Here is a 14,797-nt window from a genome sequence, read left to right as displayed (position 1 = left end):
CACAACTCACCCGCCACCTCTTCCTTTGGAGTCGGAAGGTTCTGAGGTCATTTCGTGCTGTTCACATTCTGGGCCTGCTCAACCGTACAGCCGACAAGCTGTCTCGAGTAATGCTCCCGGGAAAATGACGACTCCATCCCCTGAGGTCCAACTGATTTGGAGACAGTTTGGAGCCGCTCAGGTAGACCTATTTGCTTCTCCAGAGACCGGTCACTGCCAGTTGTTCTACTCCCTAACTGAGGGAGCCTTCTTGCACAGACACTGTGCAAAGTCCGGGAGGACGAGGAGCAAGCCTTGCTAGTGGCACCGTACTGGCCCATTAGGACCTGTTTCCCCGGACTAGTGTTCCTCACGACAGCCCCTCCTTGGCTGATTCCTCTGAGGAAGGATCTACTGACTCAGAGTCGGGGCACCGTTTGGCACTCGCGTCCAGAGGAAACTCCATGTCTGCTCCACTGACTCTGGTGCTGAAATCACTACAGCAGGGCCCATTCAAGCCTTTGCATTCAGTCGAGCCAAAGTTTATTTAATTGAAAACTCTGCTCCTGCTTGCACTGGCATCCCTCAAGAGGGTAGGGGACCTGCACGCATTTTAGGTCGACGATTCATGCCTAGAGTTTGGGCCGGCTGACTCCCAGGTAATCTTGAGGCCCCGGCCCGGCTACGTGCCCAAGGTTCCCACTACACTCTTCAAAGACCAAGTGGTGAACCTGCAAGCGCTGCCCCTGGAGGAGGCAGACCCAGCCCTGGCTTTGCTCTGTCCCATCCGAGCATTAAGATGCTACGTAGACCGAACACAAAGCACCAGGACCTCAGACCGGCTCATTGTCTGTTACAGAGGCCGGCAGAAGGGGAATGCCGTCTCTAAGCAGAGGATGGCCCACTGGATTGTGGATGCCATAACCCTGGCTTATCACGCACGGGGTGTGCCGTGAGAACCATGGAAGGCTGGGTTCCATATTGAGACCTAAGCGGTACTCTTATGTGTATAGTCCACAGTATAGCCTTAGAGCCTGTGTTTCCCCAGCAGACTTCTGCCTTCCCAAGAGGGTTTTAATCACCTCAAATTTCTCCATATACCCTATACCGATGCTATATGTGTATTTGCTCCTGAGACCTCCTTCGGGAAGGATGGGGCTTCCACGGCGTCTTTGTTCCAAGTGGAACAGGTACGTTTTCCCAGTGTTATCCAATCTCACCCAGTGAGGTAGTGCTTTTATAATGGTGAGTGGAACTACTTGTTCTGAGCCCCGGCCTACACCTAATAGGGGCCCAGGCGGCTCACACAGGGCACTGGAAGGGGCAGCACCCATGGCGCTTTGGTAAGTATCCCATTTTGCGTCGGTCACCGACGTGGCCTTGAAAGTGACCGACTGAAAGGGATCGTTTCGGTTACGTATGGTAACCCTCATTCCCTGAAGGTGGGAATGGAGATGCCATGTCCTGTCGCCATAGTTGCTGTACCGCCATGAGCTGCCGGGTCTCCGGCTCGGCTCCTCAGCGAAAAGCTGGTATGCATTGCACCTGCTGCATTCTTATACTCACGCTGTGATCAGTGGCAGCTGGATGCAATAATTGCATGCCAGTGTGCATTGGCTCGTTTAGTTTACACTCGAAGTAGATTGGTCTATCGAAGTGATATCCCATTTTGCATCGGTCACCGACGTGGCGTCTCTGTTCCCTCCTTCAGGGAATGAGGGTTACCATACGTAACCGAGACGTTTTACAAATGCTAGAATCGTGGTTTATAAGAAAGGATTTCTATCAAATAGCACACCTAGTTTCCTAACTTGACTAAGAATTGACAGAGCAGCTATCAAGTCTTAGACAGCATTTTTTGGTCCTATAATTAATACCTGTGTTCGGAATTTAGCAGTAAGAAATTACTTGTCATCCAGTTTTTCATGTTGACTATGCATTCCGTTAGTTTTTCAAATTGGTATGTTTTGCCGGGCCACGAAGAAATATAGAGCTGAGTATCATCAGCATAACAGTGAAAGCTAACACCGTGTTTCCTGATGATATCTCCCAAGGGAAACATGTAAAGCGTGAAGAGTAACGGCCCTAGTACTGAGCCTTGAGGTACTCCATACTGCACTTGTGATCAATATGATACCTCTTCATTCACTGCTACAAATTGAGGGTGATCATATAAGTATGATTTAAACCATGCTAATGCAGTTCCACTAGTGCCAACAAAGTTTTCTAGTCTGTGCAAAAGAATTTTGTGGTCAATAGTGTTGAACGCAGCACTAAGATCCAATAGCACTAATAGATACATCCACGATCAGATGATATGAGCAGGTCATTTGTAACTCTAAGGAGAGCAGTTACATCATTCAAATCTAAATCCTGACTGAAAATCCTCACAGATACTATTTTTCTCTAAGAAGGAATATAATTGTGAGGGTACTACCTTTTCTAGTATCTTGGATAGAAAAGGGAAATTCGAGATAGGTCTATAATTAACTAGTTCTTTGGGGTCAAGTTGTGTTTTATGATGAGAGGCTAAATAACAGCCAGTTTGAAGGTTTTGGGGACATATCCTAATGAATTAATAATAGTCAGAAGAGGATCTATGACTTCTGGAAGCACCTCTTTTTGGACCTTAGATGGAATAGGGTCTAACATACATGTTAAAGACGATTTAACAAGTTTATACAATTCTTCCTCTCCTATAGAAGAGAATGACTGGAACTGTTCCTCAGGGTATCTATAGTGCACTGTCTGATGTGGTACTGTAGCTGACGGCTGCATGGTTACAAATTTATCTCTAATAGTATCAATCTTAGAAGTAAAGTAGTTCATAAAGTCATTACTGCTGTGATGTTGGGAAATGTCAACACTTGTTGATGCTTTATTTTTTGTTTAATTTAGCCACTGTATTGAATAAATACCTGGGGTTATGTTTGTTTTCTTCTAAAAGAGACGAAAGTTAATCAGATCTAGTAGTTTTTAATGGTTTTCTGTAGGATAGGTTACTTTCCCACCAAGCAATATGAAATACATCTAGTTTTGTTTTCCTCCAGCTGCGCTCCATTTTCTGGGCTGCTCTCTTTATGGTGCGAGTGTGCTCATTATACCTTGGTGTAAGACTGTTTTTCTTAACCTTCCTTAAGTGTAAAGGAGCAACTGTATTTAAAATGCTAGAAAAGAGAGAGTCCATAGTTTCTGTTACATCATCAAGTTGTTCTGAGGTTTGGATATGCTAAGGATTTGTGATACATCAGGAAGAGTACTTACAAAGCAGTCTTTTGTGGTAGAAGTGATGGTTCTACCATAATTGTAACAAGTAGAATTTACAGTTTTAGCTATATCAAGTTTGCACAAAACTAAATAATGATCGGAGATATCATCACTTGGCTGCATAATTTCAGCACCATCAACATCAATTCCATGTGACAGTATTAAAATTAGAGCGTGATTTCGACAATGTGTTGTCTAACCCCAATACAAGTACAAAAAAGTGCTTTCGTAGAAAGGGACCTGATATTCAATAAGCCAAGCTTTATCATTTGTTTATCTGTATTGCATCTGTTTTTTATTTGTTGAACCTCAATTAAATTGTTACTCTTAAATTAGTTTGGACGTCTTATGTATTTTCTAGTTCGGGGAAAAGACTGTAGTTCGGGGAACAGACACAGTCTCTATAGTGTGATATCTAGGTGAAAGAGTCTCTATGTGCTAAGAATTAACTGACTTCTTTGATATGAGGCAGCTAGCAGATGGTTGGTTTAGCCAGTCTGCCTGCTTCCTGACCTGGGCCCCAGTTAGTCAAGTACAAAAACTCTAAGACTATGTGCCATATTTCTAGTGAGAAGTGTGATACCACCCCCGGGATGAAGACCATCTCTTTTCAACAGTTCAGGTCTGCCGCAAAAGTTCGTCCAATTGTCTATGTTATTATGCAGGCACCATTTAGACATCCAGCAATTGAGTGATGACAATCTGCTAAGCATCTCATCACCACGGTAAGCAGGGAGGGGACCAAAGCATATTACAGTGTCTGACATCGTGCTTGCAAGTTCACACACCTTTTTAATGTTATTTTTAGTGATCTCCGACTGGCGAAGTCAAGCATGAATAACAATCTTACTGTATTTACATTTAGCATTAGCTAGCACTTTTAAATTTGCCAAGATGTCAGGCGCTCTGGCTCCCAGTAAACATTGGACTATGGTGGCTGGTGTCTCTATTTTCACGTTCCGTACAATAGAATCCTCAATAACTAAAACACTTTCATTAGGTTTCTCATTGGGTGCATCACTGAGTGGGGAGAACCTGTTTAATGTTTGTTTGGAACAGAAGAGCAGTGTTTTGACCCGCGACTATGCTGCCTCACTGTCACCCAGTTGCCCTGCGCTCTGTATTTAACCCATCCAAAGTGCACACACACACCGTGAATACACACCCAGAAAAGTGCGCAGCCATTTCATGCTGTGGCACCCGGGTTGCAGTTGGAGGTTCGGTGCCTTGCTCAAGGGCACCTCAGTTGTAGTATTGCCGGCCTGAGACTCAAACCCACAACCTTAGGGTTAAGAGTCATTCTCTCTAACCACTAGGCAACGACTTCCCCATCATATCAGAAAAATGGTGGGAATTACGTTATTTTTTTTATCACTTTAAACAACAGAGAGTGATAATAAGATAAATATTATACAGAAAAACAAAGCTACACTGAGCAACAATCACAAACCAGCAGCAAGGCAAGCAGGAAGCAGGAATAACACATATGTCTAAACACAACTACCGTTGACCAGTGTGCCACACAAAGTAACTGTGAAGAGTTGATCCTCACCGTTTTTTGTGTGTGTTTGGACTTAGCACTTGTGTAAATATTATATACTCTCACCACTGGATATTTTTACAGCACACTGTAAATAAGTCACCTTTCATTTACTTCTACGGGTCAAGCCATCATTTACTTTTTTTTTCCCTGGACCTAAAACGTCCCACAGTAGATCTGCAAGGGTCTACAGCATCACAGTAACCAACCACAAACAGAATTAAAAACAAAGACAAGGTTAACAAATAAAACTGTAAGAAACAGGGCAGAGCAATGCAAATCATGAATAATAAGCCAGACCAAATAAAAATGTTTCAACCTGGATTTGAAAATGGATAGTTTAGGAGCAGTTCTGTTTTCTGTAGGAAGACTATTCCAAAGTATCGGAGCAACTACGGCAAATGCTCAATCACCCCTACACTTGAGTCTGGTTCTAGGAACCACTAAGAGCCTTAAGTTGGCAGACCTGAGAGCTCTTGCAGTTTGTTGGACTATCAACAAAGCCGAGATGTAAGAAGATGCTAAACCATTTAAAGACTTAAAAACCAATAAGAGCACTTTAAAATGAACCCTGTAGCACACAGGTAACCAGTGTTATGACTGCAGGAGATGGGTGATATGCTCACGCTTTCGATCTCCCATCAGGACTCTGGCAGCCACATTTTGAACCATCTGAAGGCGGTTTAAGGGGGATAGACTGATCCCCAAAAAAAAAGAGAGTTACAATAATCAAGCCTAGTGGTGATAAAAGCATGGATTACTCTTTAAAAATTAGTAAAAGAAAGAAAGGACTTTATCAGATTTGACAACTTGATTGACTTGTCTATCAAGCTTTAAGGCGCTGTCTAACACCACACCCATATTTTTCACGTACGGCTTTACATAAGTGTGATGAAATGATGAGATGGATTCAATAGCAAGTAAAAGTGAGTTTATTAGTAAATGTGGAACAAGGATGGTGATGAAGATACGAAAACAATGTCCAAGGAAGCAAACACTCAGTGACACAGGGACGCTGTAGTACAGCCCAGTCCGGACATGACGATCCTGTGAGGTGAGTGAAGATGAACAAAGATCCGGAAGTTGACAGCGGTGATAATCCAAGAGATGTTGACGACATGAAGGCAAATGTGCAGGACAAACGAACAGGCAGCAAAGAAACTGGACAGGCGGGAACAGGCAGGAAAATCCAAACAACGATCTAACAAGAGACAAGGTAAAAACAGAGAGACTAAATAGTCAGCGCAGATCCTCTGCAGCTGGCATGCTGATTAGTCATGATTGAGGTGCTGATCAGCCCAGTGATTAGCGGCTCCACCCACTCCAACACCAAGATTTAGATTTGGCATACTGTGTGTATCCGAAAGGGTTAAACAGCACAATCTCTGTTTTACCCTCATTCAGACAAAATTTAGAGACATCCATGCTTTAACATCCACAAGGCAGTCGGCCACCGGGTCTATCCATTCAATCCATTCTTATGTTTCAAAGGAATATATATTAGTGTGTCATCTGCGTAACAATGATAGTTATACCATACTCCTCAAAGATAGAACCGAGGGGAAACATATACAAGAAAAATAACACGGGTGCTAGGGTTGAGCCTTGAGGGACCCCATGGGTCAAAGGTAAGATAAGACTGGAACCAATTTAACCCTCTGAGGTCTAAGGGTTAAATTGCTCTAGAGTTCTTACTAGAAACAAGAAGTATGACCATATTAGTTTGGTCCTGTCAACACTGCACTGGCTCCCTATCAAACATTGTATAGATTATAAAATCTTTCCTATTACTTGTAAAGCCCTGAATGGTTTAGCACCTCAGTATTTGAATGAACTCTTGTAACATTATGGTCCTCCACGTCCACTGCGTTCTCATAACTCAGGCAATTTGATAATAACTAGAATATTAAAATCAACTGTGAGCGGCAGATCCTTTTCATATTTAGCGCCTAAACTCTGGAATAACCTACCTAACATTGTGCGGGAGGCAGACACACTCTTGCAGTTTAAATCTAGATTAAAGACCCATCTCTTTAACCTGGCTTACACATAACACACTAATATGCTTCTAATATCCAAATCCGTTAATGGTTTTTAGGCTGCATTAATTAGGTAAACCGGAACCGGGAACACTTCCCATAACACCCGATTTACTTGCTACATCATTAGAAGAATGCCATGGTAATGGTCGTGATAATATATAGTGATATTCTTAATGTTACTCAGAATACAGGATACAGGTTTAACTAATTCGAAATACTTCTGCTTAAAAGGGGGGGGGGTACAATGGTCTTTCGTGTATTCAGAGGTGTTCACAGTGTTAAAGAGATGGATTCTCATGCTAAACATGGCCAAAGTAAAAAAAAAAATAATAATAATTTAGAAGAATGACTGAGAATATCTGTGCCGAAAATCTTACTTCCGGGTTGGTACAAGTTTAGGCTGGGGTTTTTTTCGATCGTGGATCTAATGATGTAGACGAGAACGGAAGTCCCTATATGAGCATTTCTCCCGGCATGCCCGCTCACACACATTGACCAGAGGAGAGCGAGACCGCACACATCAACGCGCTTCAAAATTGTCGGCAGTGCTGCATAGGATTTGTTCGAGAATGCCTCCAAATAAGTGCATTTTTGGATGTGAGGGAAAGTTTACCATGTTCAGCTTCCCCAAGAACCCAGCATTACATGAACAGTGGATGCTGTTTGTTTTTCTGGGGCAGCAACGGAGTGTATCAAGTGCGTTTGTGTGTTCTGGTCATTTGAGTGACAAATGTTTCATAAACAAGGCCCAAGTCGACACTGGATTTGCACATCGTATGCTATTAAAACATGGAGCCGTTCATGTGATAAAAGACCCCATTCAAGTAAGTACAATTGCATCAGATTTCTGTATATTGTTGGAAATCAGCACATAAGTGAATATATGTTAATGGAAACAACACGAAACATCAGTATTATATAGCTCCGCTCATGGCACGCCTCAAGGAGCTCTGCTTTTTTCGGAAAGAATCTGAACGCTGTATTTTTCTTTTATAAATATGATAAAACTAAAGACTTTTTGGATATATGAAGGATGCAGTACAACTCTATAGGTACTCAAGATTAACATGAGATTAGGTGAAACTGTGTATGTTATGTACCCTTTAATGTTACACTGTCAGATATGCAAAATAAATATATTGTATCTCTTGTTCTGGCTACTGTGTATAGACCACCAGAGCTGTATACAAAATTCCTAGAATAATTTGCAGATTTTCTCTCAGACCTATTGGTATATGATGATAATAAAAATGATGCATTAGGACATTTACTGACCTAATAAACTCTTTTGGAGTCAAGCAAAACGTCACCAGGCTCACTCATCATTTTAATCATATGCTAAATGTAATTATATTGCATGGAATTGATTCAATTCAGTCCAATTGATGATGTTACTGACCATTTCCTTGTATTGTGCATGATGCATATTACTGATATTAACTATATGGCACCGCTTTATCGTCCGGGCAGAATTATTTTTCTAGCCACCAAAGACAGATTCACAAATAACCTGCCTGGTTTATCTCAACTGCTCTGTGTCCCAGTACACATGAACTAGATGAAATGACAAGCAACATGGGCACTATCTTCTCTAATATATAAGTAGCTGTTGCCCCCATCAAATTAAAAAAGGTTAGAGAAAAACATACTGTGCCATGGTACAACAGTAATACCCATTCTCGAGTGCAAATGGAGAAAAACTAAAGGCGGGCGTACACGGTGCGATTTTTGCTGTCGTACGAGTTCGCATGCGATTTTTTTCAATCGTGTGTAAATCGCGTATGCTCGTATGGTCGCGGCTCGTATCATTTGCGATGAATTACGAGCCGAGCAGAGTGGCTTACGAGCACTTCCCGACCTCCCGATCATTTTTAAACATGTCTAAAAAGTTTGTGAGCTATCGGTTTGAATTCGTGACATGTGTGCAGTTGAACGAGCCGATTTGTTGATTTATCTGAAGTTGACCAATCACGAACTAGGAAAACCATAGAAGAAGAAACACGAACATGGCAGCGCCATGGCGAATGTGGACTATTGACCAGGAGGATAAACTCGCTGAAGTCTGACAGGAACAGCGAGCGCTGTATGATGTTTCTAGCAACGTGTACCATGCTTTTTAGTTCTCTCTCCCTCTCTCGCGCGCACTCTCTCTCACACACGCATTATGTAGTTTACAGGGACTCTCTATTGACGTAACGGTATTCTATACTGTATATCCCCATACACTACCTCTATCCAGTACGGAAAATGCTATTAAAATTTCTATTAAACACCGTATAGTATTTTTTTAAAGTCATTTGGTTTACGAGGGCACAGGAATTGTCCTCACAAACCATGTTTACATTGTAATACCTATTTCAGATATTTATAAACCTACAAGAACACACACACACACAGGGTGACCAAACGTCCCGGTTTCCTATTGCTGAAAAATAACATGTACGTGTAGGAAACAGTCACGGCTTGTATCAATATTGTATATGCAGTTATGGGAGAGGGAGAGCAGTTATATTAGGCGTGTTCGACTTGAAGCAACGCTGCACAGAATGACATCACCTGTATGGCATCAAAGTACCGCGAGAGCGATTCAAATGCATTGGATATGTGTGCTCTCTTACCGCTCTCGCGGTACTTTAATGTCATACCTTCTGTGCGTGCAGCGGTGCTTCAAGTCGAACGCGTCTATCAACTTCGTGCGATTGCTTCTGGAATTCGCAGGTTGTAAAATCGTGTCGTATATATCATCTCGTCCGTACGAAACACAATAACAAATGTAGATTCTACAGCATCTAGTACTTAAGCTTCATTCATCGCACCCAAAGATATACTGCAGTCCTTTACAACTATAGGACAGAAGAGCTTAATCACTGCATCTAATCCAACAACATGTTTATTAGATCTCGTACCCATTAAATTACTGAAAGAGTTGTTACCTGTAGCAGAAGAACTGCTTCTCAATATTATTAACTCGTCATTATCTTTAGGTCACGTCCCAAAACCATTCAAGCTGGCGGTTATTAAGCCTCTTATTAAGAAACCCAAACTAGATCCTACTGAAATGGCAAATTACAGACCGATTTCTAATCTTACATTTATGCCTAAAATTTGAGAAAAAGTTGTGTCTGCTCAATTGTTCTCTTTCCTGCAAAAAAAAAAAAAAAAAAAGATCTGTATGAGGAATTTCAGTCAGGTTTCAGGCCCCACCATAGCACAGAAACTGCACTTGTTAAAATTACAAATTACTTGCTTCTTGCGTCAGACCAAGGCTACATCTCATTGCTAGTTTTAATCTTTTTTTATTTAAATGGGGAGACATCTCAATTATCACCAGTAAAATATGGAGTGCCACAAGGATCCGTACTAGGTCCCCTTCTATTTTCAATATACATGTTGCCCATTGGTAATATTATTAGGAAATATGGGATTAGTCTCCAATGTTATTCCTCGTCCCCCGAGTCAAGTCATTTAGCCAGGGCTCAGGTCTGGATATAACTTTTTTTAACATGCAAGGGAGCAACTGAGTCCAGAAGAAGCAAACAGATGGAATATAACACATCAGGTGATGAATCCAAATCAGTGCCTTGCTCAAGGGCACTTCAGCCATGGGTATTGAGGGTGAAAGAGGGTGCTGTTCATGATATCAAAAACAACATAATCAACAGATAGACCAAAAGACAAAACCAAGTATAAAATATGACTAAAAACATAAGTGGGTTTATGCACATGCTGTAAAAGATTAAAATAATCAATTACATTCAAAAAAATCTCCTATGGATACCAATGGATTTGTAGCACAGCACAGCAATTTATCATTCTTCAACATAATGTTACTTGAAAAATCTGCAAAATCCCCAATAAAGTCCTCATTATATCTAGGCAGCCGATATATTAAGGCACACACTAGATTTGTCATTTTAAATAAAAACACCTGCAGCTCAAAGCTTGAAAAAGTGACAACAGATAATGGATGACACATGAAACTATTCTTAAAAACAGATGCAATGCCTCCACCGTGGCTTGTAGTGTATGGAGAATTCAAAAAACCACAATCCCAATTACGTGGTACCTAGGTACCAATTCAATGAATGGGCTTAAATCATCAGGGGTCAGCCACGACTCAGTCAAAAACAAAAAGTCTAAATGATGTTCAGTGAAAAAAAATATTTAAAATGAATGTTTTATTGACAATGAACACACATTCATCACCACCAGAGTTAATTCAACAGATACCTCCTCTGAATTTTGTTCTCTGCGGATTCTGCATGTTCACTGTCTGTTTACAAAGCCGATAGCATGGTGATATGGCTCTGTCGCATTGCTGGTAAAATCCACTGATAAGATAATTCATAAGGGTGCCCCTGTGAAAGACCATTTCTTTTCCCACTTTAATAATGGATTAGTAGAATGAGAGTAGACCGCCATAGAGCAGGTAAGACTCGGCTTAGGGTTAGGCGATAAAAAGCGCAAATATTGTAGAAACTTAATTTTCTGTAAAGTTGCATTGCAACAATTTGTATCGTAAAAAGCGCTATACAAAAAAAATTGAATTGAATTGAATGATCACTGTTCCAGCTATGACAAGTGATGCACATGTTGTACCGTTGTTGAATGGTCTCTGACAGGAAGCAGTCTGATCAGTGTCTGCCACTGCTGCTGGGTGTCTTCATCCTGGGCTCTGATGAGCAGAGGTGATGTCCAGGAGCGGGACTCGTGCAGTGGCTGCAGGGCGAACACAACCCCATCCACTGATATCCCAAAGTCTCCAGGCTGACTGCATTCAAACCTCACATGAGCTCCTCTGCCACAGTCCACATACTTCACTGCAAGACAAATTAAAACCACATCATACTTATAATCTATCCAAGATACAGCCCAGAGGCATCTACATATTATATGTTGGACATGTGATTTTTTAAACTCATTTCCCCCTATGATACAATAGCAAAAAGTTTTGCATATTTCTGAAATGTAAAAATGCTACTCATAGTTTTACCATGAACAGGGGCACAACCGCACATTTGCTGAGGGATATGCAAGACCAGTGTGGGCACCCCTGTAGAAAAAAATCTTTAAGTCAGTGACCAAAAACCCAGTAACTAGCTTGTTGTAATGGACGTGATGTGACGATCCAAATGTGAGCTTTATTGTACAGATCATTGTCAAAACAGGCAGGGTACAACACCAGCAAACAACAGTATCCAAAGCAAGACGAAGCCTAATCCAAAAACAGGAAATAGTCAGGGCAGGTAGCAAACAATCATAAAAACAAGTAAACAGTCCAAGGTCAAAAAACAAGGCAAGGCAATGAAAATAAGGAGAAATGCTCAGAAATGTCAATTTATAGTGAAACAAGACTTTTAGTTTGAGTTAGTTTGAGTGCACCTTAAATAGTCAGCAAACAGGGGTGTATGTAGTTTCTAGGCATGGGGTGTTATGGGAAACGTAGTCCAAGTAGTCTCAGCCTCAGACGTCACTCCCACGTTGGCTAAACGTCTGTTGCATATTGGACACAAAAGTGGAAACACTTCAGGAATGTCGAAGTCGTTATTGCGTTATTGAATTGGTTAAATTCTACAGGATTTCTGTGAGATGTGTTTGTCGAATTTTTTTACGTTCCACCTGGAAACAAAGATACCGTGGCACCAAACCCACTCACGAAAGAAGAAAAGCCATCATGTTTACATCTGTGATGACCAGTGCTTATCAGGATCAACTAAACACTGGATTCTCAAAAGTATGTGAAATATTTAAAGTTTGCGGCATAGAATCTTTAAAATACATCTGAGAGTTATACATATCGGTCTGTTATTTATGGTGTTATTTTTTAGTCAAAAGTTATGAGCGTGTAAGACATGCTCACGAGCACATTATGTTATTTCACACGCGCAAAAATGAACCTTCAGCTGGCATGATAAAAGTACTCGCGCACAAATTCAACAACCGAGAGGTGTACAGGTAGCTGCGAGCGAGCGCCTGGCATACTCTCATAGGTTACCTCTGCTTTTACAGTGGAATCCTGCACGCGCGCAGCGGGCTTCTGCTCGCGAAGTGCTGTTTTGCTCGCGAAGTGGATTTCTGCTCGCTCAGCTGATTTCTGCTCCCTCGAGTCTACATGACTTTTGACAATTTGGGGGCAGAAACCAAGGAAGGCACTGACCCTCTTATGACTGGTCACTTTCACACAGGGACAGGTTAGCATTACAGGAAGCACAGAGTTGGGTTAAGTTACCACCAAAGAATGAGTTTTCTAATATACATAAAATGTCTCTGCACGTATAAATTCTGCGCAGATCATAGTTAAATCAATTACCATCGATGAATATACTCCAGGCTCCGGGCTTCCTGTAATGAGAGCTGTCAATCAAGGTACAATGATGTCCCTGTGTGAAAGTGACCAATCATAAGAGGGTCAGTGCCCTCCTTGGTTTCCGCCCCCAAATTGTCAAAAGTCATGTAGACTCGAGGGAGCAGAAATCAGCTGAGCGAGCAGAAATCCACTGCCCGAGCAAAACAGCACTCCACGAGCAGGATTCCACTGTACGAGCAGAGTTAACCTATGAGAGTATGCCAGGTGCTCGCTCGCAGCTACCTGTACACCTCTCGGTTGTTGAATTTGTGCGCGAGTACTTCTATCATGCCAGCTGAAGGTTCATTTTTGCGCGTGTGAAATAACAATGTGCTCATGAGCATGTCTTACACGCTCATAACTTTTGACTAAAAAATAATGCCATAGTTATTGTGGTGACATTTCCATGCCCTGAAACGTGACGATTAACCAAAACGAACTGTGATGGGTTGTTGGACATGCCGGTCAAACAGCCTCATGGTAGGGTGACCATATGTGCCGTTCATAAGGGACACGTCCCAGCCAGGATTTTAATAATGCCTAAAACATCCAGAGCAGCTTGACCAATAGCATGCAGGTATTGTACAAAATTGACCAATCGTGGGGCTGCGTGTGAGAAGGTCAGATCTAGAGGGAATGATCAAAGTGATGCAAATATGCGCACGTGTTGGTTCGTTCAATTGACTTGAAGCGTTGCTGCGCACAATTCCAAAAAAAAAAAACAAAGTGCGCCAATATTTTAGCCAATATTAAAATCCTGGCTGGGACGTGTCCCGTATGAACGGCGCATATGGTCACCCTACCTCATGGGGAGGCCTTGGCCAATGAAAGCTGCCATGAATTCCAGACCTTCAGCTTGAAGATCTGGCAATGTGAGACTAAAGAGACAGTGGTAAAGATCTGGGATGGAGTGCCCTCTAGAGGAACTCATGGGCACTCCAGCTGGACATCATGACACTTGTGCATGAAAGGATACAAACTCATCTGGACCATTTCCAATACCACAGCAAAAACTAAAACAGAGACAGTAGAACACAATTTTTTTCAAATACATCTATTTTCAAACATGCTCAATATTTTAATAGGATTTCACGTTACATTTTTATTGATTTACCTCATAGTTATTCATATTTTTATATGTTATGTGCATTTCACGTTAAAGAACAACTGCATTTTTTAATTGTTACGTATAGAGATTATAAATTTGCCATTCTTGTGGAAGATTTCTGTAACTTGGTGGAGAACAAAAACTTTTAAAATGAAAATGTCAGGATATACCCACTATAACAATTGATCAGTTTGATCAATGATTAAAGTCATTACTTTTTTTTTCATTGCACACAAGAAGTATTCTCGTAGCTTCATAAAATTATGGTTTAACCTTTTTTAGTGATGTCTTTACTATGTTTGTGTGCCTTGAACGTGGTTATTCTGTCTATAGAGAGTCAGAAAGCTCTCAGATTTCATCAAAAATATCAAAATTTGTGTTCTGAATTTGAAGGAAGGTTCTACAGGTTTGGAACAACATGAGTGCGAGTAGTTAATGACAGAATTTTCATTGGGTGAACTATCCCGTTAATAGTTGATATAATCAGACTTTAGCTAGCATGTGTCATCACAAAC

At 41.4% G+C, this 14,797-nt stretch overlaps 1 protein-coding gene across 1 annotated transcript in view; it reads right to left on the bottom strand.

Moving 5' to 3' along the window:
• The window catches only part of zmp:0000000625 (cadherin-2), a 111,681-nt gene that overhangs the window by 76,949 nt on the left and 19,935 nt on the right, over positions 1-14,797 (bottom strand). Inside the window, exon 3 of the mRNA XM_059502611.1 lies at positions 11,428-11,648. Coding sequence (XP_059358594.1) covers positions 11,428-11,648 — 221 coding nt within the window. The remainder of the gene's footprint in view (positions 1-11,427; positions 11,649-14,797) is intronic.

The sequence above is a fragment of the Carassius carassius genome, chromosome 20 (assembly GCF_963082965.1).
Source record: "Carassius carassius chromosome 20, fCarCar2.1, whole genome shotgun sequence".
NCBI classification, from domain to species: domain Eukaryota; kingdom Metazoa; phylum Chordata; class Actinopteri; order Cypriniformes; family Cyprinidae; genus Carassius; species Carassius carassius.
This window is presented reverse-complemented; position numbering and strand designations above follow the sequence as displayed.